At 40.3% G+C, this 25532-nt stretch overlaps 1 protein-coding gene across 1 annotated transcript in view; it reads left to right on the top strand.

Moving 5' to 3' along the window:
• Window positions 1-2530: 2530 nt before the first annotated feature.
• The window catches only part of LOC126253037 (protein RRP5 homolog), a 172494-nt gene continuing 149492 nt past the window's right edge, over window positions 2531-25532 (top strand). Inside the window, exons 1-3 of the mRNA XM_049954106.1 lie at window positions 2531-2816; window positions 18535-18678; window positions 23528-23695. Of these exons, the coding sequence (XP_049810063.1) occupies window positions 2736-2816; window positions 18535-18678; window positions 23528-23695 (393 nt within the window). The 5' untranslated portion in view covers window positions 2531-2735. The remainder of the gene's footprint in view (window positions 2817-18534; window positions 18679-23527; window positions 23696-25532) is intronic.

Here is a 25532-nt window from a genome sequence, read left to right as displayed (position 1 = left end):
TAACAATGGACGGATGACGTCAACTGTCAAAACTTTCTTCCTGACAAAGCTTGATGGTGCCGTGATGTGACGTGATGGGATAGCCAGTGTGGTTGCCGCCATTTGAAATGCATTGCAGAATGTTTTGACAGGATGGGACGTGACGTGACAGCCAGTGTGAAATGGTCTTCAGCCAGATTCAAACAAGCACCTAATGTGGCGCCACAGCTTGTGCCTTGCTGTTGTGGCATCATGAGCTACCGTTCATACACAACTCCACAAATTGTACGTAGTTGCACAGCTTTCAATAAGGCGTCAATTGAACTTTTTATTTATTTATTTGTCCATATAAATCTCTTTTTAAGTACATATATTGTAAACAGGATATTGGACAGAAAACCTTTTTAGCTATTGGATTTTCAAATGTCAAACATACATTTTATAAATTTTTATGACAAATTCGATCTATACAGTTAGTAATTACAAATTTTTGAAATACTGTATATTTATAACTTATTTCTACAATTAAAGATACAAATTACATTTTTTCTTGCATGAGATACTGTGAGTTTGAATAGTAGTAGTTTTTCAGAAGGTAGGATGTCACAGACTTTTTAAAGCTTTATAGTTCAGTAAGAGATTTTATATGTCTTGGTAATCTGTTGTAAAGTTTTGTTCCTGCATGATATACACCTTTTTGGTATAATGTGGTGTTACAATGATTAACATGTTTGTCACTGTATGACCTGGTACTGTAATCATGGACACTTTTGTTTTGAGGGAAAAGGTTTTCTTTTCTCAGTATGCTTTTTTTGACATGTGTGACTACTTCCAGTATATAAATGCAGGGAAGGGGTAGGATCTTTAGATCTTTAAAGAAAGGTTTCCATGATTTTCTGCTGCTCACTTGTTTCATTATTCTTATAATTGCCTTTTCTTTCCTGAAAACTGTTATGGCCTGATGTACATTTCCCCAGAAAATGATACCGTTCTTCAGTATTGAATGTACATGAACAAAGTATACAGCCCTTACTGTTTCTGCACTAGTACTGTAGCAGAGAATTCTTACCACATATCTCATTTTTGCTAGTTTTGAATTTAGGGCTGTGATATGAGTGTTCCATTTAAGATTTTCCTGGATATGAATCCCAAGAAATTTAGTTTCATTGACAGCACTAATGTTTTGGTTATCTATACATATTACAGGTTGTGCCGGATTTTTATTTTGATCAGTGAGGAAATTCATGAGTACCGTTTTTTGGGGATTAACTATTAGCCTGTTTCTGGTAAACCATTCAGACACTCCTTTTGTAATATCTTTTGCAGATGCAGTAAGATTTTCTGCATTATTCCCTTCAATCAATAGACTGGTGTTATCTGCAAACAGTACTGGTTCAGAATCCCTAACGTGTGATGGGAAATCATTAATGTAGACCAAAAAAAAAGAAAGGGAGCTAAAATGGAGCCCTGTGGAACACCATGCCTTAGTCCACATGGGCGGGTGTGAATGTTGTAGTGCGCGGCGTGTTATGTTGTTAGAGCTGCGAGAGGAGTTAAATACAAGGAAGAAGAAACCCAAATGCTGTATCCGAAAATAGATTTCGCACGGGCATAAATCAGAGGAGACAAACCCAATTATAAAACAAATCACACGCAAGAGACGAAAATATTGTCTGCAATGGCAAATTATTAGCTACCATCTGGCATGTAAATACCATCAGCAGACATGCCATCCTTCCAAGATTTTAGAATCTTATTATATTCGTTGATACAATGCTTGGTCTCAGAAATTATGAAGATTATACAACTATATATATATATATATATATATATATATATATATATATATATATATATATACTACTGCAGAAAATCAGACATAGGTTGCAATAGTTTTAGAAGCTGCAAAAGTGTACCTGCAGACCATTGTTTTCAATTTTACAGAAGTAAAAATATAAAAAACAATTAATCGAACGCCGTACAGCAGCAATTTCATCACGATAAGCGCGACAGAATGCTCGTGTTTCGAAATACTGGCACCAGGGAGCAGTGACGGTAGGAAAGTGGCAGGACAAAGTGCAACCAAGCTGAACTTTTTGTGGCGCGAAAGAATTTGATTCTCTTAACTTGTGCCACTAAAACCTGAGTGTTCACACATGTAACTGCAATGCAACTGCATTATGGCACTATTTTTTTTCATTAGCTGTGGCGACACTTTTGTTGCTGACGCTGAAAAGACGAGTCTATCCTTGGCTCGAGGTGGTGCAGTTTAGACAAAATTTGCCATTCTTGCGGTTCCTGTAAAAGAGAGAAAGATAGATTACCACTCTTGTTGATTGGTCCTAGCTGGTGTAACCTGAAAAAACGAAGGACACACTCTGTTGAGGGATTAGTGAAACTTAATCCCTCAGCAGGTCAGGGAACACTTTTGTTGCGTGTGTGACAGCGGCTTTATAGTCAAAGATTGTATCAATCGAATTTCGATTATCGATTTAACTTTCCTTTTTGTGGGCGGTCTAGCGTAGGTCGATCTTGTTGTTGTGTACTTACCTGTACATACACGTGTTTGCGTATGTGATGGATGTTCAGTTTTGGTATTATTTTCTTTCGTGTGTACATGTTCATTTTAGTTCACCTACGTAGAGGCTCAGTTCAATGAAGTATGGAATGATGATCTTTTCTTATTGTAGTTTTTACGTGATCAGTGTTTAGAATTTAGTTTGTGCCTTAAATTTTTCGTGATAATCTCCTCGACCATGGTTGCTACTGCTGAAAGAAGTTTTCCTCGCGGTGGGACAAAACCAGGAGTTGCGTCACTCAAGAAACAAACATTCAGCGTAAGTTCTTGTTGTGATAATTTTTTGATTTAACATGAAATTGATGTTTGTAATGATAGCTTTCATTATGCTCTTGTATGTGCTGAGGGTAAGATGGGATAATAGTCTCAATTGCGACTTGCATAATTCCAAAATTCTTGAATAGCCGCTATAATACGCGTAGGCCAGTGGTACTGTGTTTTGGCCAATAATATTTAGAACGCTACAGTCGGCACTTTAGCTGGCACAAAACTATGTTTGCTGCAGTTTCGCGTACACTGTAGCAAGTCTGATTTTATTCCGTAGGCATTGATGTTGACGCTTTATAATGCAGGAACCATCCCGGCATATACTTGAAGCGATTTAGGAAAATGAGTCATTCCATGTCAAATCAACACACCTATTTTACCTCACCCTCTTAGATTTTGCTGAAAGTTCGTAGGCCTATACTTATAGTGGGCACTGAGACTAAGAAAAATATCAAATTTCAATTTTTTAGCTCAAACCATTGCAGAAATATTGCTATGTAAACTTTTCAAAAACCAGCCAAAAATGTGTGAACGGACTTTTTTTTAATTGTCCTAGGAGCTGCCCTAATTGAGGTAGAGAACTGGTGAAGGTGTCATTTTGCATGCTCTTTCCAGGGATATACAACAAAACATAGCTTCTAATTAAGAACCTTTTTCAAAATACTAATTAATATTTTGATTTAATTGTAATTTTTTTTACAAAAAGTACATAATTCAAAATTTTCAAAATATTTCCATAACTACTTCATACTATTGTAAATCACATGGCAAAATATAAATCTGGGATGATGATGGTTTCATTGTTAAAAAAAATTATTTCGGACTCTTGTTTTTCACTAATGTCCCTAGTTTGACCAAACCGACCTTTAACAAACAGGAATTTCATTAAAGTATACTGTAAGGTAAGTAAAAAAAGAAATTGGAAATATCAAAACATCATCTTATTAAGACAAAACTAATCAGCATATTTTATAATTGATTGCTTATTTCAATTTCATACAACTTAACTAACAGTACATTAACTGATAAAACAAAAAAGTTTTAGCATTTAACTACAAACTGAAATAAAGTATGAAAAAGTACAAGTATTACATAATAGTTGTGGTTCATGATGTTTGAAATGGATCTATTAAACAAATTAAATACGTAATGCTTGTTTTTGAGTAACAGGTTTCTGTACATAGCTAAATTTAACACAATAGGTACTAACAATAATTTTGAAACAACTTTCTATAAAATATACATTAACACTAACCTGAGACAAAAATTAAGTTTTGAGTTGAAAGCAGTTTCCCAATAAATTGTCTTGGAACTTCACATAGCCTTTTACATTTTAATAAAGCTGACTGGGTTTGGTTTACATCGCTTTCATTAAGAATGTATGTTCTCCCTGTTGGAGTAAATGGATTCACTTTTGTGAGAACATCGACAACTGACACCCACAGGACATCTGCATGTCCAGGATAGGAGAATGACTTAGCTGGTCCACATGGGTGAAGAAAAGTTATTTTCACTTCATCAAGTTCTTCATTTTTTTTTTCCTAAAATGTACCCAAGCCACCAGTTTCTGCCATATACAGTGGTGACATAGCCTGATATATCTTGTAACTTCAGTTTGTCTGGTGATGTAGTTACTTCCCTCTCGCAACTCTGCATATCACCTGAGAAGTATTTGACTATTAATTTTGATGTAGTGTTGGGAATGAAAGTGTGAAATTGCTGTGTTCCTTTGATTGTCAATGCCTCTTCAAGTCGGCTTTTTAAGAATATTTCTGAAGCAGCGTAATCTTCTTGAGTGGAATATGCAAAATCAACATTTATGATATTATCTACTGCCCACTCAAATAGATCTCGTGCGGTTTGGATCTGATTTTGGTATGGCCTTTGCAAACTTGCATGAGCTGCCAGTCTCTTTACTGAACCCCCTACTCCATCACAAGGCCTCTTCCCATGTGCTGTGGCTGAAAAGTGCCACTCAGCTTTTATGTTGAAGTCTTCCTCATGAAGGCAAAGGTTCAGGAAATTTTTCTTATTTTTATACTGAGCGGCAGAACCGTCAGAAATATAGTATATCTTTTTTGGAATCTTTTGAAATTTATTTGTTAGATATGAAATTAGCTTCTTTTGAAACGTGTAAACCACAGTTGTATTGTGCTCCAGGCAATCAGAAACAATGACAAAGCTCATATGCTCAGTTTTGTCTTCATGTTTCTAATATATAACAAAAGGATGAATGGTAATCTGTTGTCTTGTCCCGTGGAAACTCTGAGCTTCATCCTGTAGAACTATACTATAATTTTCTGAAAAATCACATATGACAACAAATTCAGATTCCATAAGGTTTTCTCTTGTGGAGTTAAGGAATGTTCGTTGTTGCTTTGCAGTGAAGTCATGCCGAATCAAAGTCGACATCTTACTACAAAATAAATCTATGAATTCTTCAGAAGTTTTCTGAACAATTCCAGATTACATCGGTCAACTGACATCCACTGTCGGAACTGAACTTGTTCAATTAAGTTTTCATAAAAAGTCTTTTAAAATTTTACGTATGACAGTTTCTCCTGGGCAGTATTCACAGTTTCAACTGATGATGGGTTGCAAAGCATTTTTGCAATGCACTGCTTATAATTGTTTAAGCTGCTGTTTGTTACTGTATTTAGTTTGGCATTTTCTATCATTAATTTTATGTTTTGGTGAGTTGTGCACCCCCAGACAGTGTGTGTGTGTGTGTGTGTGTGTGTGTGTGTGTGTGTGTGTGTGCCACTCCGGCCAGCTAATACACAATGTTTTGGTCTCAACTCAGCAAATTTTGAGAAACATATTTTTAAGTTAGGAAACTTGTCTTTTAAAATGCTTGTAAGCTTCATTAAGGTTATGCAAAATAAGTCTTTTTGATATTTTTGTTTTATTTCCATTTGTTTCTGTAATTGTCACACAATCTTTAATACCTGGCATTGCCCTGCTAACTTCATCATTTTCATAAAATGAATGTACAGTTTTGACAGTTTCTGTTGGTAAACACTTCCCTGGTTTTGGGTTTGGACCTTCCATGAATCCTTTCTCTTTCAAAATTTTTTTAGACTGCCGAACAATGTAATTAGGAGCATTAAATTCCCTCATTATTTTCCTGACACTCCACTTTTCAGGTGAACTTGTAAGAATCATTAGTTTTTTTGCTCTACTTATAGAATTTTTAAAGTTTATTTTAAGATTTTCAAGAACGGATTCATCAGTATCTGACGAAGAAGTTTCAGGAGCAACAAAAAGTTTATGTGTCATTGATGAGATTTTCTTCACTTTTGACTTGGCGTAATACCTAGATGTTAGTTTTCTCTTGTCAGTTGGGGACTCACCTAGTTCTGGAAGTGTTGTGTTAAATGTTTTACAGCTACTGAAGTTGGAGTGAAGTCAGGGTCTTGGTCTCGGATGATTATCTCTGATCCAGAAGATTCTTCTTCAGCACTTTCATCACTGATGGGCTCTGGTGTATTTTTCAATTTGGTTACATCTTTCCTACATTTATCACAAATCTTGGCACCACTTGGTATTTGATGAAATAATTTGTGCATCAGTTTTTTTCTGTCTCTAATAAAATGATTTGACTTCCTCAATGGATTACAGCACTGCACTCTTACAGCACTGCACTTTTTACTTGGTTCCATATTTATACAAAAACCACTTATAAACTGCCCTTTAATGTATAGATTTACTTGAAAATGAACTATTAAATGTAATAGATACAGACAGGTCAACACAGAGGTAATAATTGATTTGCACTAAAACCACAGTGCACAATAATGCCGTAGGCACACAATGCCTTCGAAGGTAACAATGCAGACTACATCATCTCAACAACGGCTCCAGTCTCTGAATTATTGTACAGACATCAAGCCCTATGTATACGGTCCTCTACTAACATACTACCTTAAAGGTCAGTTTGGTCAAACTAGGGCCGTTAGTGAAAAACAAGAGTCCAGAATTATTTTTTTTTTAACAATGAAATCATCATCTCACATTTATGTTTTGCCATGTGATTTACAACAGTATGAAGTAGTTATGGAAATATTTTGAAAATTTTCAATTATGTACTTTTTGTAAAAAAATTAAATCAAAATATTAATTACCATTTTGAAAAAGGTTATTAATTAAAAGCTATGTTTTTTGTCTATCGCTGGAAAGAGCACGAAAAATGCTGCAAAATGACACCTTTCCCAGTTCTCTAGCTCAATTAGGGCAGTTCCTAGGGCAATTTAAAAAAAGTCCGTTCACACATTTTTGGCCAGTTTTTGAAAAGTTGACATGACCATATTTCAGGAATGGTTTGAGGTAAAAAATTGAAATTTGGTATTTTTTTTTTTAGTTTCAGTACCCACTGTAAGTATACCAACTTTCAGCAAAATCTAACAGGGTGAGGTAAAATTTTTATTTAAAGTGTGTTGATTTGACATGGAATGACCCAAACAGTGAAATTTTACAAAGAGCCGTCAGGGAAATCTGTGCCTAGGCGCCCAGGGAGGTGTTCGATTCTAGTGGATAATGTAATTTAGTTGATTGTGGGAAGGTTGTGGTCGTTTTATTTGTCGTTTTGTTTACTGGCGTGTGTTTTAGTTTGTCCCCACCCAAAACCCCCAATTTCCCCTCGCTTGTCCCGTTAGTTTCATTATATGTTTGGAGGAATATGTATTTGATGGTTTCTCGATCTATTTTTGTGTTTGTTGTTATGTTTACTTCATGACGTCATAATCACGATATGGGAGTTGTGAATGGTCACGGGTTTATAGGACTATTAGTAACATGCTTTGTAAAGCTTTCCCTGATATACATAACAGGTAATTGGATATTCAGTTGGTGCAGTAACGATCTCACAGCTAAGAACTGAGTGTACATTATAGAAGTATCTGATTCCACCCGTCTGTTTTGACCCATGATGTCATCAATATGGCGCTTATTACATCACTACATACACACGGCAACAAACATGAAAATACATATAAATAAGACATTGTTATATCACTCCATAAATACAATGAAACTAATGGAACAACCGTGGGTGGGGGCAAGCTAATTATAGTAGGAAAAAAAGACCACGAACCCCCAAAACACACAAAATGAAGAAAAAATGACACCAAGAAAATCTACAGGAATTGGACATTTTCCTTGACCTACATGGCTCAACCGCAGTTCCCAATACCACCTTATAAACTCCCAAAAACTACACCACCACCACAGCTTTTAATATCACCAAACCACACTTACAAAAACAAAATGGGAATCGAACACTTCCCTTGGCCTATATACAGGGTTATTACAAATGATTGAAGCGATTTCACAGCTCTGCAATAACTTTATTATTTGAGATATTTTCACAATGCTTTGCACACACATACAAAAACTCAAAAAGTTCTTTTAGGCATTCACAAATGTTCGATATGTGCCCCTTTAGTGATTCGGCAGACATCAAGCCGATAATCAAGTTCCTCCCACACTCGGCGCAGCATGTCCCCATCAATGAGTTCGAAAGCATCGTTGATGCGAGCTCGGAGTTCTGGCATGTTTCTTGGTAGAGGAGGTTTAAACACTGAATCTTTCACATAACCCCACAGAAAGAAATCGCATGGGGTTAAGTCGAGAGAGCGTGGAGGTCATGACATGAATTGCTGATCATGATCTCCACCACGACCGATCCATCGGTTTTCCAATCTCCTTTTTAAGAAATGCCGAACATTATGATGGAAGTGCGGTGGAGCACCATCCTGTTGAAAGATGAGGTCGGCGCTGTCAGTCTCCAGTTGTGGCATGAGCCAATTTTCCAGCATGTCCAGATACACGTGTCCTATAACGTTTTTTTCGCAGAAGAAAAAGGGACCGTAAACTTTAAACCGTGAGATTGCACAAAACACGTTAACTTTTGGTGAATTGCGAATTTGCTGCACGAATGCGTGAGGATTCTCTACCGCCCAGATTCGCACATTGTGTCTGTTCACTTCACCATTAAGAAAAAATGTTGCTTCATCACTGAAAACAAGTTTCGCACTGAACGCATCCTCTTCCATGAGCTGTTGCAACCGCGCCGAAAATTCAAAGCGTTTGACTTTGTCATCGGGTGTCAGGGCTTGTAGCAATTGTAAACGGTAAGGCTTCTGCTTTAGCCTTTTTCGTAATATTTTCCAAACCGTCGGCTGTGGTACGTTTAGCTCCCTGCTTGCTTTATTCGTCGGCTTCCGCGGGCTACGCGTGAAACTTGCCCGCACGCGTTCAACCGTTTCTTTGCTCACTGCAGGCCGACCCGTTTATTTCCCCTGACAGAGGCATCCAGAAGCTTTAAACTGCGCATACCATCGCTGAATGGAGTTAGCAGTTGGTGGATCTTTGTTGAACTTCGTCCTGAAGTGTCGTTGCACTGTTATGACTGACTGATGTGAGTGCATTTCACGCACGACATACGCTTTCTCGGCTCCTGTCGCCATTTTGTCTCACTGCGCCCTCGAGCGCTCTGGCGGCAGAAACCTGAAGTGCGGCTTCAGCCGAACAAAACTTTATGAGTTTTTCTATGCCTCTCTAGTGTGTCGTGACCATATGTCAATGAATGGAGCTACAGTGAATTTATGAAATCGCTTCAATCATTTGTAATAGCCCTGTACAACTCCACAGCAGCTTCCGATAACAGAACACCCATTGTCATAACTACACGTTGGAATCGAACACTTCCCTTGACGTATATAGCTCAACAGCAACTCTCGATACCAGAACACCCACAGCCACGACCACACATAGGGATCGAACCACACTTTAGAATCGAACACTTCCCTTCACCTGTATAGGTCAACAGCTGCTCCCGATACCAAACTGCCCACTAAAATGATCACAATTTTGAACCGAATAGTTCTCTTCATCTGCATGCGTCAGCAGCGGCTCCCGAAACCGGATCACCCACAACTTCAGCCACACCGTGAAATCGAACAGTTCCCTTCACCCGCATAGGTCAGCAGTGGCTCCCAATACCAAAACACCCACAGATACAACCACACATTGGAATTGAAAACTTCCATTCAACTGCAAACCAACACACGATACCATATCACCACTACCACAACTCAGAACCACCCCACCAGCAACAACAACACACAACAATTACACTTAAAGAAAACAAAAACTTACCACGACATAGTTCTGGTGCTACAACTTAGGTCAGCCACTACACACACACAAACAACAACAAAATTCACAACCAAAAGAAAGACCCAACCCACCCACACACCACCCACCCAACCTCCCCCCTCACCCCAAAATAAAATACCCATAAGCAAAATAACCACCCCCATGAACCATGGACCTTGCCTTTGGTGGGGAGGCTTGCGTGCCTCAGCGATACAGATGGCCGTACCGTAGGTGCAACCACAACGGAGGGGTATCTGTTGAGAGGCCAGACAAACGTGTGGTTCCTGAAGAGGGGCAGCAACCTTTTCAGTAGTTGCATGGGCAACAGTCTGGATGATTGACTGATCTGGCCTTGTAACATTAACCAAAACGGCCTTGCTGTGATGGTACTGCGAACAGCTGAAAGCAAGGGGAAACTACAGCCGTTATTTTTCCTGAGGACATGCAGCTTTACTATAGAAGAATGCTGAAGATAAGGTGGGTAGATCACGTAACTAATGAGGAGGTATTGAATAGGATTGGGGAGAAGAGAAGTTTGTGGCACAACATGACTAGAAGAAGGGATCGGTTGGTAGGACATGTTTTGAGGCATCAAGGGATCACAAATTTAGCAGTGGAGGGCAGCGTGGAGGGTAAAAATCGTAGAGGGAGACCAAGAGATGAATACACTAAGCAGATTCAGAAGGATGTAGGTTGCAGTAGGTACTGGGAGATGAAGAAGCTTGCACAGGATAGAGTAGCATGGAGAGCTGCATCAAACCAGTCTCAGGACTGAAGACCACAACAACAACAAGCAAAATAAATAAATAAACAAACCAATCTCAATCACACACTACAACTCAACAAAAATTGCAACAAAATAGATCCTCCACAATTAAATCACAAACCAACCCCCCCCCCCCCCCCCCCACTAACACTACCAACAACTATTCCCCCCCCCCCTCCCTCCCCAAGTCGCACCCACCCACCCACACAAACCACCCTAACTAACCACGTTTGGCCTGTACATCTTACTGATAGTCCTTAAAAAAACCTGAAAAAAACAATAGCACTCAGGGAAGCTCTTCCGTCAACAGTTCTCATCTAAATGAGACTGAAGGTTAGAAGAGCGCCTCTTCCCCCTCCCAAGAACTGACTTAACGCCCCCTCCCACAACCCCTCTATGGTATTCATACAAGCCCCTGTCTCATAATTTTTAAACTCTAAACTATAGTTCACTACTAAATGATTGTACCCCTCCTCGCCCAGCCCCCTATAAGAAGAAAAAGCATCAGAAACTACAGTAGAACACGGTTCTATAAACTCCTCAATTAACCCCACTAATTCCCTCTTAGTCTGCTCCTCCAAAAACCTAAAGACACATTCCGAACACTCAAACCCCCCCCCCCCTCCCCAATACAGTGGCCCCCCACACCCAGGCACCAACCACAGACTTACCCATCTTATACTTCCTTTTCCCAAATGGCGACTCTTCCACCTCCACCACAACCCCAGGCCCACCCAACTTACCGCTGTACTTAATAAACTCCGAACACACTTCACGACAAAACGAAAACCAGTCAAGCACACTCTTCTCACTCACACCAGTCTCATGCGCTATGATGGGAAATGGGCACACGTCCATCCATTTGCATGCTACATTGTTTAGTGATGATAAAGTATTAACAGTTTATTGAAGATTGACCAACAGGAATTAACATAACATTAAATTAGATTTATATTATTGAGTTGCCATTTCATATTTTACATTTTGCTGTGTCAATAAACCCAGGTGCCACACAGTGCGCAACATGTAAAAATCTTCAAAAATTTCAAATGGCTGAACAAGGAATAAAACGAACATCTTATTGTGTTCAGTCTAAAGTTCCCAATTGCAATAAAACAGCTTCTTCCAATATATTGTTGAATTGTAACATAGAACAAACTGCCAAACATATTACCACATTTTTATGAATGCTAATGAATTCTTTAGTTTCCACATTTATTCAAATTTCGCTGCTACCTCCAGGATGTTTGTTTCTGGTGTATCATTGCTGTTGGTTTAAACTGATTTCAGTTAATGCCCTAATTACAAATACAAAAAATTGATTTTTGAAAACACAGGTAACTTGTGTGATATCTAGAAGAAATGTTTTTCGAAACTAGTGGAGATAGAGGTCCTCTCAAGTAGGAGATTTTAGCGGGTTTTAAAAGTGTTTATCAATAGTTTATTCATTAAGGAAGATCAGAGCTTAACATCCTGTCGACATCAGCTCATTAGAAATGGAGCACATGTTTGGATCATTTCAAGGGTGGGGAAGGAAATTGGCCATGCCCTTTCAAAGGAACCATTCCGGTATTTGCCTGGAGTGATTTAGGGAAATTATGGGAAACCTAAATCAGAAAGGCCAGATGAGGATTTTCACTGCTGTCCTCCCAAATGTGGGAGCAGCACTGTACCACTGCACCACCTCACTCGCATCATTCGTTCCTGTGAAAGGCAAGGGTGACGGAGTTCGTGGCAACTGTGCAATTCCTGTGAGGAAATTTCAGTGTTCAGACTGATGAACCTTTACATTGAGTGATAATTTCAAACTGAGAAATGTTGTAGTCTTTCAGTTTAGTACAATTACTCATATAGTGCTTTTATGAGATAAAAATTATACTAGTGTTAACAACAACATTAAGCCTGCTCAAAAGTTCAGAGTTAACCGTGTGGCATTGTTGGCTAATACTGTCAGAATTCTTAGATTTGTAACAACTTGATAAGACACTTTTCCCAAGGTGAAAAAAAGCTGAACTTATAACTAGCTGTGTAGGAAAAGACATATTGTCTACTGACTGGAAATAAGGCACGTCAAGTTGCATACAGGCACAGTTAAAAAACACTATAAAGCATTCAGCCACAGCCTTCATTAGTAGAAGAGAGGTGCACACACACCATTTACACACACACAAGCAAGCAAATCTCATGCACACACACGACCACCAACTACAGCTTTTTGGCCCGAGATGCTGGAGTTGGGGGTTGTATGTGCATGAGGTGTGCTTAGTTGTGTGTGTGAATGGTGTGCGTCTCTCTTTTACTGATGAAGGTTGTGGCCAAAAGCTTTATATGAGTGTGTTTTAATTGTGCCTGTCCGCAACTTGACGTGTCTTCTTTACAGTAAGTAGCAGTTTATCTTTTCCTACATTGTTGATATTCCTACCTGAACTTATATTTACATTGAGTCCCTTTTTAGGCACTTGCTTATCAGTGTTGATTCCTTATTATGTTACAAGCATGGTTTCAAGTAGTTTCCATTCATTAAATAAAAGCTCATATCAAAGAAGATTGATGTTGAAAATATGCAGCAAGGGAAGCCTGATGATGCTCAGAGTTGAGGCACTCTGGCTCTAAAAATTTTACCAGTAAACTGTTAAGGTATTCATAATAAAGTTCATGAATTTACATCCTTCCTGGAAAGTTCTCATGCTTCAATTATTCTTGGGACCAAGAACCAGCTGAAACTCGAGGTGGAAACTTCTGATACATTTAGCAAGTCATGGAACATATATCGGAAAGAGAGATTAGAAGCCATAGGAGGGGGAGTGCTGTCATTGCAGTCTATCGAGACCAAAGTTGAGTGTGACAGTGAAGTTACCTCGTCGGGTATAACAGGTGTAGGTGAAACCAAGTTAGTTGTTGAATGATTTTACTGACCACCTGATTTGGATGTGACAGTTCTAAAGTAATTCAAAGAAAGTCTAGGGTCAGTAGTGTGTAAATATGCAGATTATGCAGTACTATTTTGATGCAACTTTATCATACTGAGTATAGACTGGGATGTGTCTGGATTCATTGCGGTGGGGGGTTACAGACTGACAGTAATGCAAAATACTGTTGAACATGGTTTCTGAAAACTGTCTTGAGCAGCTAGCACAGTAGCTCACACACAATGGAAATATCTTATATGTTGTAGCTACAAATAGGCTGGAATTTATTGACAATGTCAGTATAGAAATGGGAATTAGCGATCCTGATGTTGTTATAGCAACTATGATTACAAAAGTTAATAAATCAGTCAAGAGGGCTAGGAGTGTGTTTCTGCTGGACAGAGCAGATAAGCAGTTGTTAGCATCTCACTTAGACAGTGAACTGACATAACCTATGGATGTAGATGAATTATGGACAAAGTTTAAACAGATTGTAAATCTTGATCTGGAGAGTTATGAGTGTAGTATGTATTTAAAGGATGGAAGAGACCTACTGTGGTTTAACAACAAAATTTGGTAGACACTGAGGAACTAGAGGCTGTTGCACTCTCAGTTCAGAAGGGAACACACAAATGACAACAAGCGAAGGTTAATAAAGATTCTTGCATGTGTGAAGAGATCTATGCTCAAAGCATCCAACTACTACCATTGTCACACCTTAACAAAAGATCTGGCAGAGAACCTGAGAAAATTCTGGTCATATGTAAAATCACAAAGCGGGTCTAAGGCTTCCATTCAGTCCCTTGTTGACCAGTCTGGTGTAGCAGTTGAAGATAGCAAAATGAAAGCCAAAGTTTTGAATTGCACATTCAAGAAATTGTTCACACAGGAGAATTGTATAAACATACCATCATTTGACCATTGGACAAAATCCTGTAAGGACGACATAGTAATAAGCATCCCTGGTGTAGAAAGCCAACTGAAAGATTTGAAAGCAAATAAATCACCAGTCTGGATAGAATCCCAGTTTGGTTTTACAAAGAGCACTTTGTGGCATTGGCCCCTTACCCAGCCAGCATTTATCATGAACTCTCACCCAGCATGGAGTCTCAAGTGACCGGTAAAAGCGCAGGTGACTCCAGTACATAAGAAGGGCAAAAAAACGGACCCGCAAAATTACAAACCAATATCTCTGACTTCAGTTTGCTATAGAATCTTTGAACATATTCACAGTTCGAATATATTAAACTTTCTTAGACTGAGAATCTTATGTCCATGAGTCAGCATGTTTTTAGAAAGTATCGCTCATATGAAACTCAGCTTGCCCTTTTCCCACATGATATACTGTGCACTATGGATGAAGGGCAACAGGCATATTCCATATTTCTGGATTTCTGGGAAGCATTTGACATGGTGCCCCATTGCATGCTGTTATTGCAGGTAAGAGCGTATGGAATAAGTTCACAGATATGTGAGTCGCTCGAAGACTTCTTAAGTAAAGGAACCCAGTATATTGTCCTCAACTGGACTGTTCCTGAGAGATGAAATATGTAAATGATTTGGCGGAGGAGTTGGGCAATAATCAATGGTTGTTTGCCAATTATGTGATTTTAGGTAAGATGTCAAAGTTTGAGTGATCGTAGATGATGAGTTGGACGAAATTTCTAGTTGGTGTAATGAATGGCAGCTAGCTCTAAGTGTGGAAAAATGTAAGTTAATGCAGATAAGGAGGAAGAAAAAGGCTGTAATGTCTGGATACAGTGTTAGTGGTCCCCTGCTTGACACAGTCATGTGCTTTAAATATCTGGGCATAATGTTGCAAAGCGATATGAAATGGAACGAGCCTGTGAGAGCTGTGGTAGGGATGAATGGTCAACTTCAGATTAGGAAAGTGTGGTTCACCTCTAAAAGAGACTGCATATAGGATACTGGTGTGACCTATTGTTGAATATTGCTAGAGTGTTTTGAATTTGTACCAGGTCCGATTGAAGTAAGACATTGAAGCAATTCAGAGGCAGGCTGCTAGATATGTTACTGGTAGGTTCGAACAACATGTGTTACAGAGATTCTTTGAGCTCAAATGGGATTCCCTGGAGGGAAGAAGACATTCTTTTCGAGAAACACTATTGAGAAAATTTAGAGAAATTGCATTTGAAGCAGACTGCCACACAATTCTACTGCCGCCAACATACACTCCTGGAAATGGAAAAAAGAACACATTGACACCGGTGTGTCAGACCCACCATACTTGCTCCGGACACTGCGAGAGGGCTGTACAAGCAATGATCACACGCACGGCACAGCGGACACACCAGGAACCGCGGTGTTGGCCGTCGAATGGCGCTAGCTGCGCAGCATTTGTGCACCGCCGCCGTCAGTGTCAGCCAGTTTGCCGTGGCATACGGAGCTCCATCGCAGTCTTTAACACTGGTAGCATGCCGCGACAGCGTGGACGTGAACCGTATGTGCAGTTGACGGACTTTGAGCGAGGGCGTATAGTGGGCATGCGGGAGGCTGGGTGGACGTACCGCCGAATTGCTCAACACATGGGGCGTGAGGTCTCCACAGTACATCGATGTTGTCGCCAGTGGTCGGCGGAAGGTGCACGTGCCCGTCGACCTGGGACCGGACCGCAGCGACGCACGGATGCACGCCAAGGCCGTAGGATCCTACGCAGTGCCGTAGGGGACCGCACCGCCACTTCCCAGCAAATTAGGGACACTGTTGCTCCTGGGGTATCGGCGAGGACCATTCGCAACCGTCTCCATGAAGCTGGGCTACGGTCCCGCACACCGTTAGGCCGTCTTCCGCTCACGCCCCAACATCGTGCAGCCCGCCTCCAGTGGTGTCGCGACAGGCGTGAATGGAGGGACGAATGGAGACGTGTCGTCGTCAGCGATGAGAGTCGCTTCTGCCTTGGTGCCAATGATGGTCGTATGCGTGTTTGGCGCCGTGCAGGTGAGCGCCACAATCAGGACTGCATACGACCGAGGCACACAGGGCCAACACCCGGCATCATGGTGTGGGGAGCGATCTCCTACACTGGCTGTACACCACTGGTGATCGTCGAGGGGACACTGAATAGTGCACGGTACATCCAAACCGTCATCGAACCCATCGTTCTACCATTCCTAGACCGGCAAGGGAACTTGCTGTTCCAACAGGACAATGCACGTCCGCATGTATCCCGTGCCACCCAACGTGCTCTAGAAGGTGTAAGTCAACTACCCTGGCCAGCAAGATCTCCGGATCTGTCCCCCATTGAGCATGTTTGGGACTGGATGAAGCGTCGTCTCACGCGATCTGCACGTCCAGCACGAACGCTGGTCCAACTGAGGCGCCAGGTGGAAATGGCATGGCAAGGACTACATCCAGCATCTCTACGATCGTCTCCATGGGAGAATAGCAGCCTGCATTGCTGCGAAAGGTGGATATACACTGTACTAGTGCTGACATTGTGCATGCTCTGTTGCCTGTGTCTATGTGCCTGTGGTTCTGTCAGTGTGATCATGTGATGTGTCTGACCCCAGGAATGTGTCAATAAAGTTTCCCCTTCCTGGGACAATGAATTCACGGTGTTCTTATTTCAATTTCCAGGAGTGTACATTGCATGTAAGAACCACAAAAATAAGATACAAGAAGTTAGGGTTCATATGGAGGCATATAGACAGTTATTTTTCCCTCACTCTATTTGCAAGTGGAACTGGAAAGGAAAAGACTAGTAGTGGTACAGGGTACCCTCTGCCACGCTCAGTACAATGGCATGTGGAGAATTGATTATGTGTTTGTATGCCAAGATTTTTGGTGAATTTTTTAAAGGTGCTGAGGAAAGTAGTATAAGGCAGCTGGCATCCCACCTTTCAGCCGGAGTCTTTTAATAAACTGGGGCTTACTCAGCGTTCTTGTGGTCCAATAGCAGTATTTTTCTGCTGGTTCCCTTCTTTTCCCTACTACGGCAGGGCATGTCTGTCATCTATAAAGAACTTCCTGGATCAGTAAGATTTTCATTTTTTACTTATTTAGGTGCATGAAAATTTAGCATGTGCTCCAGTACTACAACATGGTTATCAGAATCTTTCTGATGATAATGGAGACATTTTACAGCATGTTTTTCCATGCTATATCACATTATAAATGATGTTGTCACCTCACACTGCATTTTACATGCAAGATTTTATGTATACAAGTTGGGTAATTTTGAGTCCCTGTATCTTGGAAATAGATAAAGACATCAAGAAAATTCTGAAGATTGTTTGAGATTGGGATCTTAGGAGTAGATCATAAAAAAATTCAGGCATTTGCTGTACATAGCCCCATCTTGGCATCTGTGGTTCTGTTTTCATAGCAAAAAAAAAATAAAGTTTCTCGGGTTTTCTTAGGAAACCACCCTTGAACTAAATGGTGCCTCCTAAGATGCACATCTAATGCGAAGAGAAAGAGAAGCAACCAGTTTGCTCCATTTGCCTAAGCTGGAGGAATTGTGAATATTTTAACTTTGATCCTGTAATGTAGATTAATTACATTAAAGGCAATCCTATTGGCTATACAAATAGTCTCTAGCACAATGGCTATCCAAAGACTTGTCTCTACTGTTCTGTCACCAATAGAGCCTGAGGTATGAGCCCCAGAAATATTCTTTTCTTCTGCACCGCATTTTGGAACATATTAGGTAGTGCATACCGTCGCTTGCATACCGATAATGGGATTAAGATATTGCCTTCTCTCTGTTGACCTTAATGACAGTAAGATAGCATCCTAAATTATTCATCATTCCATTTATGAAATTTTTCAAATCAGTGCCTTGAGTATTACTTGTCTGCCTCCACATATAGGATTTGTTTATTTGTTCTCTATGTGGTAAATCTTTTTGTTTTCAGCTCTTTGGTAAGAAGAAAACGTTCAGTAAGAAACCCAGCAGGAAGCAACAAAGGAAATTAAAGAAAGGAGCTGTATCAAAAGTAACAAAGGTCCCTAAAACTTACACTGCAGTAGGTAAAACTGTGAAAAAATTGACCTATAAGGTAAGTTTCATGTTAAAGTGAAGATTATGACTGTGTGTGAGATATCCCCTCCCTTCTTTCCTTCCCGCAGAAAATCAAAAAGTGATGCCGCAAATATCTGTAGAGACAATAGGTCCACTTACGGTGCCAGTGAGTCCACAGGTGGCGGCAAACCTGACGCATGGGGATAGTGAATGGTATCCCAAAGGAAATACACTGCTGCACATTAAAATTGCTACTCCAAGAAAGAAATAACCTTATTACGAGTACAGAGTGCACTACTAAGAATATATGACTAAATTTGTAGGTGATTTGGAGGGATACATCTGTGAAATTTAATACACAGAGCTGCAACTCAGGGCTTCAACTAAAAAAGACTCTATAATGGCTGGGCATCAAGTCCTATTGAACTTGGGTGGCAGATATTGGTATGTCATTCCACATTGCTGCATCTAGTTGCCAGAGTTCATCATAGTGGCTTGCAGGTGGTGGGCAGACAGTCGCTTCGCAACTCAAGACCAGATATTTTCAGTGGATATGCTGGCCACGGCATCAGTCGCACTCCTTCTGTATGGAGATGGATCAGGACAGCAGATTCATGAAGACTTTGAAGATAAGCACAGTTACGAGCCTTAACATGTTGAAAAGTAATGCCTGGTGTCCAAATTATTCAGTGTGCAAATCAGAGGTGATATTCCAGACTGAAATTTTCACTCTGCTGTGGAATGTGCGCTGATATGAAACTTCCTGGCAGATTAAAAGTATGTTCTGGACTGAGACTCGATCTTGGGACCTTTGCCTTTTGCAGACAAGAGCTCTACTGACTGATTTACCCAAGCACAACTCATGACTTGTCCTCACAGCTTTACTTCCGCCAGTACCTCGCCCCCTACCTTCCAAATTTCATGGAAGCTCTCCTGTGAAACTTGCGAGGCTAGCACATCCAGAAGAAAGGAGAACTTCTGTGAAGTTTGGAAGCTAGGAGATGAGGCACTGGCGGAAATAAAGCTGTGAAGACAGGTCGTGAGTAGTGCTTGGGTAGCTCAGTCGGTAGAGCACTTGCCCGTGAAAGACGAAGGTCCAGAGTTTGAGTCTTGGTGTGGCACACAGTTTTAATCTGCCAGGAAGTATCATATCATGCACACTCAGCTGGAGAGTGAAAATTTCATTCTGGAAACATCCTCCAGGCTGTGGCTTAGCCATGTCTCTGCAATATCCTTTCTTCCAGGAGTGCTAGTTTTGCAGGTTTCACAGGAGAACTTAGGTGAAGGTTGGAGATGAGGTTCTATCGGAAGTAAAGCTGTGAGGACGGTTCATGCTTGGATAGCTCAGTTGATAGAGCACTTGGCTGCGAGAGGCAAAGGCCCTGAGTTTAGTCTTGGTCCGGCACACAGTTTTAATCTGCCAGGAAGCTTCAAGGGTGATGTTGTTGCCTCTCTTGTTTCATGTGCCAGAGAGAAGTGATACAGCTGAGGCTGGAGATAGCAGTCATTTATGTATGAGGTGTGGCTGCTTGTGTGAATGTGTGGATGTTTTCTTTTCTGAAGGAGACTTTGGCCAGAGGCTAGATGGTAACACACTTTTCTCAAACTCAGTGTGTCAGCTTTACAATGAGTAGCAATCTCTCCATTTCATAATATTGTTGATCAGTGTATTTGGTGTTTAGTATTTTAACCAGTGTAAGAGAAGATGTCATTTCATAATCATGAATTCAGTTGTGTGTGTCTTAGGTTAGGTCGTTAGTAGTTGTCTACCACTTATATTATCACTTCATTCCCCACAATGCCAGTGACATTCCATAATACCATTTCCTTGGTTTTCAATGGCTGAGATGGATGATTCCTGAAAAATTCGTAATAATCTGAGTGCGAGGTGCCAAACCCTGGCTCTTAAATTATTCTCACCTTCTCTGTGTGTCAGATATTCTGACATATCTACTTCAGCTGATTATTTAATGATCTTTTCTGAAGTTTGGTACATTTTCTCACATACACACACACACACACACACACACACACACACACACACACACACAAACGAGCGAGCACACCTAATGCATAAATTACTGCTCTCTCCAGCCACTGCTTCCAGAATGCATTGGTGACAAGTCGAGTGGAAATAACAGTCTGTAGTGGGACAAGGAATGGGGAGGGATGATAGGGTACAGGTGGGGTGCAGGGGGAGGATAGAGCATGCAGGGACCAGATGATGGCCAGACAAGGCTGCTGGTGCAGTGTCGGGAGGCTGTGGGGGCTGGAGGAGAGCAACAGGGAAGGGGAAAAGGCCAACAGAGTGCGGAGCACAATGAAAGTGCTTGGGGGAGGGGGGGGGGGGGGAGGTTGGAAAGTGGAAACTGTTGGGTGGATGGTGTGGAGACAGTAGATTACATTAGGATGAGGCCGGGATGATTTCAAGAGTGTAGAATATGTGGAAGGATAACTCCCATCTGTGAAGTTGATAGAAGCTTTTCTGAGGTGTGCTTCCTTGTGTGAATGTATGTATTATCTCTCTTATTTTCTGAAGAAGGCTTTGGCCAAATGACAGTCTTTTCATTGTGCCTATCTGCAACTCGGCAAGTCATTTTTATGGTGAATAGCTATCCATCTTTTTCATAATATGATTGATATTCTAACCTGGACTTACCATTTTATAGATAAGTGGTCTTGAAAATCCTTTGGTGATTATGTTGCATAGTGTTCAATGACTGCTGATTTCCCTGCTGACTTAAGTTGATTATGATTTTTGCCTTCATTTGTCTCATATCGTAGCAGAATTGTACAGGGTGAGCACAAAGTCTTGCCCTGATTATAACAATTTATTACAGAATAACCATATGACATAATAATTTACATTTCATGCTGTTACTTAGGTTAGTGGTACTAGTTCTTTGTAAACCTCAACGTGTGCTCCTTTGGCAGCTCGGAGAATATCGAGGCGGTATTCCAATTCCCTCCAGGTGTTTCGTAATATGTGTTCTGTCACAGTACCCACAGCAGCTTGTATCCTAGCCTTCAGTTCGTCGTCGTCAGCAACTGGTGTGATGAAGAGTCTGGCCTTGATATAGCCCCAGAAAAAAAAAAAAGTTGAGGGGCATAATGTCTGGAGAGCGTGGTGGCCAGGGTGTTGGACCGTTCCTTCCAATCCACTGATCTGGAAATGTTTCATCCAGGAAATCACGCACTATCTAAGCCCATTGGGGGGGGGGGGGGGGGGGGCTCCATCTTACTGGAAAATTATCCATGGTTGATATTCTTTTAACTGTGGGGCAATGAACTGTTGCAAAACGTCTTAAGTAAATGTTAGTGGTAATGGATTTTTCCATGAAGAAAAACAGTCCAAAAACCTTGTTATGCATGAGGCCGCACCAAACATTCACTTTTTCGCTGTCTCGCTGTAACTGTACCGTAGCATGTGGAGACTCTGAACCCCATATATGGACATTATGCCTATTTACCATTCCACTGACATGAAAGGTGGATTCATTGGTAAAGCATATGCGATTTAAGTAATCATTAGCGCCATTGTTCCTGTTGAGAATCTCAGCTGCAAATTCAGCATGTGTAAGCAAATCATTCGGTTGCAAGGCCTGCACGATTTGCATTTTGTAAGCATGCAACCTAAGTCTTTCACGAAGAATCTTCACCACACTTGCTTGTGGTATTTGAAGTTCATGTGATGCTTGATGAGTTGATTTAGACGGACTCCGTTGAAACGATTGCCGAACACAATCAACAGTTGCATCACTCACATGAGGTCTGCCACTTTGAGGACGATCTTCAATGCTGCTTGTTTCGTTAAACTTTGCATACCATCACTTGATTGATTTAATTTCAGGAGGGCTGCTTCCATAAGAAGCCCAAAGTTTTACGATGGGTGATTTCGTTTCGTGCAACCAAAGCACACATTGTGCTTTCTCCTGCTTCGACACCATTTTGCCAGCAACTAGCGTGACCTAACATACCATGTCGGTCTTGAGGAGCACTAGCACCACATGTTGGTCACAACAACTAGTAACACTAGCCTATGTAACGGCATCAGATGTAACTTATTATGTCAAATGGTTATTCTGTTATAAATTTTTATAATCAGAGCAAAACTTTGTGCTCACCCCGTATATCTGTCTGAATTTACTATTATCCCCATTGGCATGACATATGATAAACACTGCTAGATAGTCTTGAACATTTCTTACCATATAATTTAATTTTAATTTTTACTGGGACCCCATCAGTAACCAAAATGATAAAATAACTTGAAAGGCAGGGGAAAAAAAATACTTTATAGTTGGAAACATGATTACAAGTTTTTCATGGATATGGCTAATACATTGTTTGGAAGGTGGACACCAGCTGCAGTTGTGGGTTTAATCAAGATATTCAATTGGTTGAACCTTGCTCAAAGTATGATGTTGCAGAAATTGCTGTCTCTCAACTGTATGTGTTTGCTCCGAAAGTATGGTGGAATGTCTGCATTTTTTTTGTCGTCCCTTCCTTTCCTTTTTCTCTGCTGCTCCCTGTTAAGCAAAGTTACGTATTGGCTAAAATATTAAACTACTATGCAAGAGGAGTGGCATTCAGTACTATGTGTGATCATCTAGATGAAAATTTACCATGTTTTCCTAAATCACTTTAATTTTGCAATCATTCATTAAAAAATCTGTGTTTTGATTTCTTCCCCCGTTCTTGTCTGAATGAGTTGCTATCCCACTTCCTATTTTTACATCGTGAACAAGACATTAAATTCCTACCTTTCTTCCTGTTATTGTTTTTTCCTGTTGTGTCTTTGACTCTCCTCCTTTCCTACAATTTTTGTTTGTGTTTTTGGCATAGCAGTGTAACTAAGAAATAACGTAGCTTGCTCTATATTACAGGAACTAATTGAAGGAATGCTGGTTTTGGGATGTGTGAAAGAAGTACGGGAATATGACCTGTCTGTTAATCTTCCTGGTTGTCTTGTGGCGAAAGTACCAGTGACAAACATCTCTGATGCGTACACATCAGTTCTTCAGTCTCTGACTGAAGGAAAATCTCCAGATGGTGTGAGTCTAGTAAATAGGATGTTAAACTTTTTAATGTTGTTGATTTACAAATAAAATTTGCAAATAGGGTAAATGTGATGTCTTGCATTGTGTACTGCCATATCTTACATGTTCGTTCCTAAATCCTTTACATGTATACAGTAAGGAATCAGAGGTGAACAGTACAATTTCCTTTAATCTGTGTCGGAAATCATAAAGTAGTTGCTGTGCTACCTGCACAATATCTGTAGAATGTAGGTACTTTCAATTTGGATTCTGAACCAGTTATATTGCTATAAATTTTAGGAACTTTTTGCATTACAAGTCTTTCATGTATCCTTTGAGACTCTTTGGTTATCAGCATTTGTAGCTTAATGTGCTAATGTTCCAATTGGGTAGTGAGTTCCTATACTTCCAGATTTTTGACAAAATTTCCAGAAAAGGTGCTGGTAAGTCGATACAGGCTATCGCACACAAAACCAGTATTCAAGTAACAGTTTACTAACTAAAAAAGGATAGATAATAGTAACATTAAAAAAAAATGTAGTTACCTGTTTATGTGAGGGGGAAGTGGTGGCCATGGGCATCCAGGCATCACTGACTTTGTGAGATGACATTACCAACAACAAGATGTAATTCTGCAGGTGTGATGTTGTTAATTTTTCTAGTAATGTTGCATTTTAAGATCATCTATTGTGCAAGGATTGTCAGCATACACTTTGCTTTTTAGTTTGCTCCATAAATAAAAAATCACATGATGTTAAGTCAGGGGACCTTGGGGGCCATGAGGCCTTTACTTACATGTCTGTCTTCAGGAAACATGTTGGTGATGTGGGCCATACTTTGGTTGGATGTGTGAGCAGTTGCTCCATCTAATTGGGATACTGTTTACTACGTCTCTGCATCTGTTAATTGTACTTAGAAAGAATCAAAGATCTCTAGATATCTGGCATCGTTTAAGGTGTAATTGAAAAATATGGGGCTAAAATGCACAAGCCAGACAACACACACTGAACACACATCTTCTATGAGTGGAGAGGCTCTTCATGCAGAATACTTGGATTGTCCTGCGACCAACATATGCCATTCTGGGAGTTTACGTAACCTGACAGGTGAAACCAGGTCACACCTGATATAAAGTAAAGCAAGGGGTCCAAGTAACCATTAGCAATTGATGTGAAAAGTCATTTGCAATAATGCACTTCTTTTTCCTGATCTTCAGATTTCAACTCTTTCACCACACTCATATGAAAGGCTTTTAATTTCATATCATTTAGTACACAATGACACAATGTATGAGACACACCTTCCTGCTGTGATAACCTCTTTACTGACTTGTGGGGACATCTCATAATTTCCGTGTGAATTTTGTCAATAGTTTCAGGTGTCCTCACTGTCAGTCACCTATTCCTCTGTACATTTGAAATGGATCTTACAGCCCTCCATTTCTTGTACAGATCTTGAATAGTGCTCGTCATGGGGAGCTTCCTACCAGGATATTTCACTTGAAACATATCTTTACATTTGTTTGCTGGAGGTTGTCATTATGTAAACTCCACAATATCGGTTCCCTGTTTTAATGGAAACTGCCCCACTTGAGTAACAACTCAACAATACAAGCTTCTCACAACAAGTGATGCACGAACACACAGCTGTACTCAACTCTCCAATAAAATGCAGTAGAGCCAACTTTCAAGGCAATTTCGACTAGAGAAGATTAACTGGTGTGTGGGGCATATTGGTTTTATGTGAAACACTCAGTTTTTTTTTTTAAATGGTTGCATGGTATTTGAGATAATATTAAACTGCAACCATGAAATTTGGTGAAGGTGTTTGCCTTTCTCTATATTTTCACTCT

The sequence above is a fragment of the Schistocerca nitens genome, chromosome 4, assembly GCF_023898315.1.
Source record: "Schistocerca nitens isolate TAMUIC-IGC-003100 chromosome 4, iqSchNite1.1, whole genome shotgun sequence".
Lineage (NCBI taxonomy): Eukaryota > Metazoa > Arthropoda > Insecta > Orthoptera > Acrididae > Schistocerca > Schistocerca nitens.
This window is presented reverse-complemented; position numbering and strand designations above follow the sequence as displayed.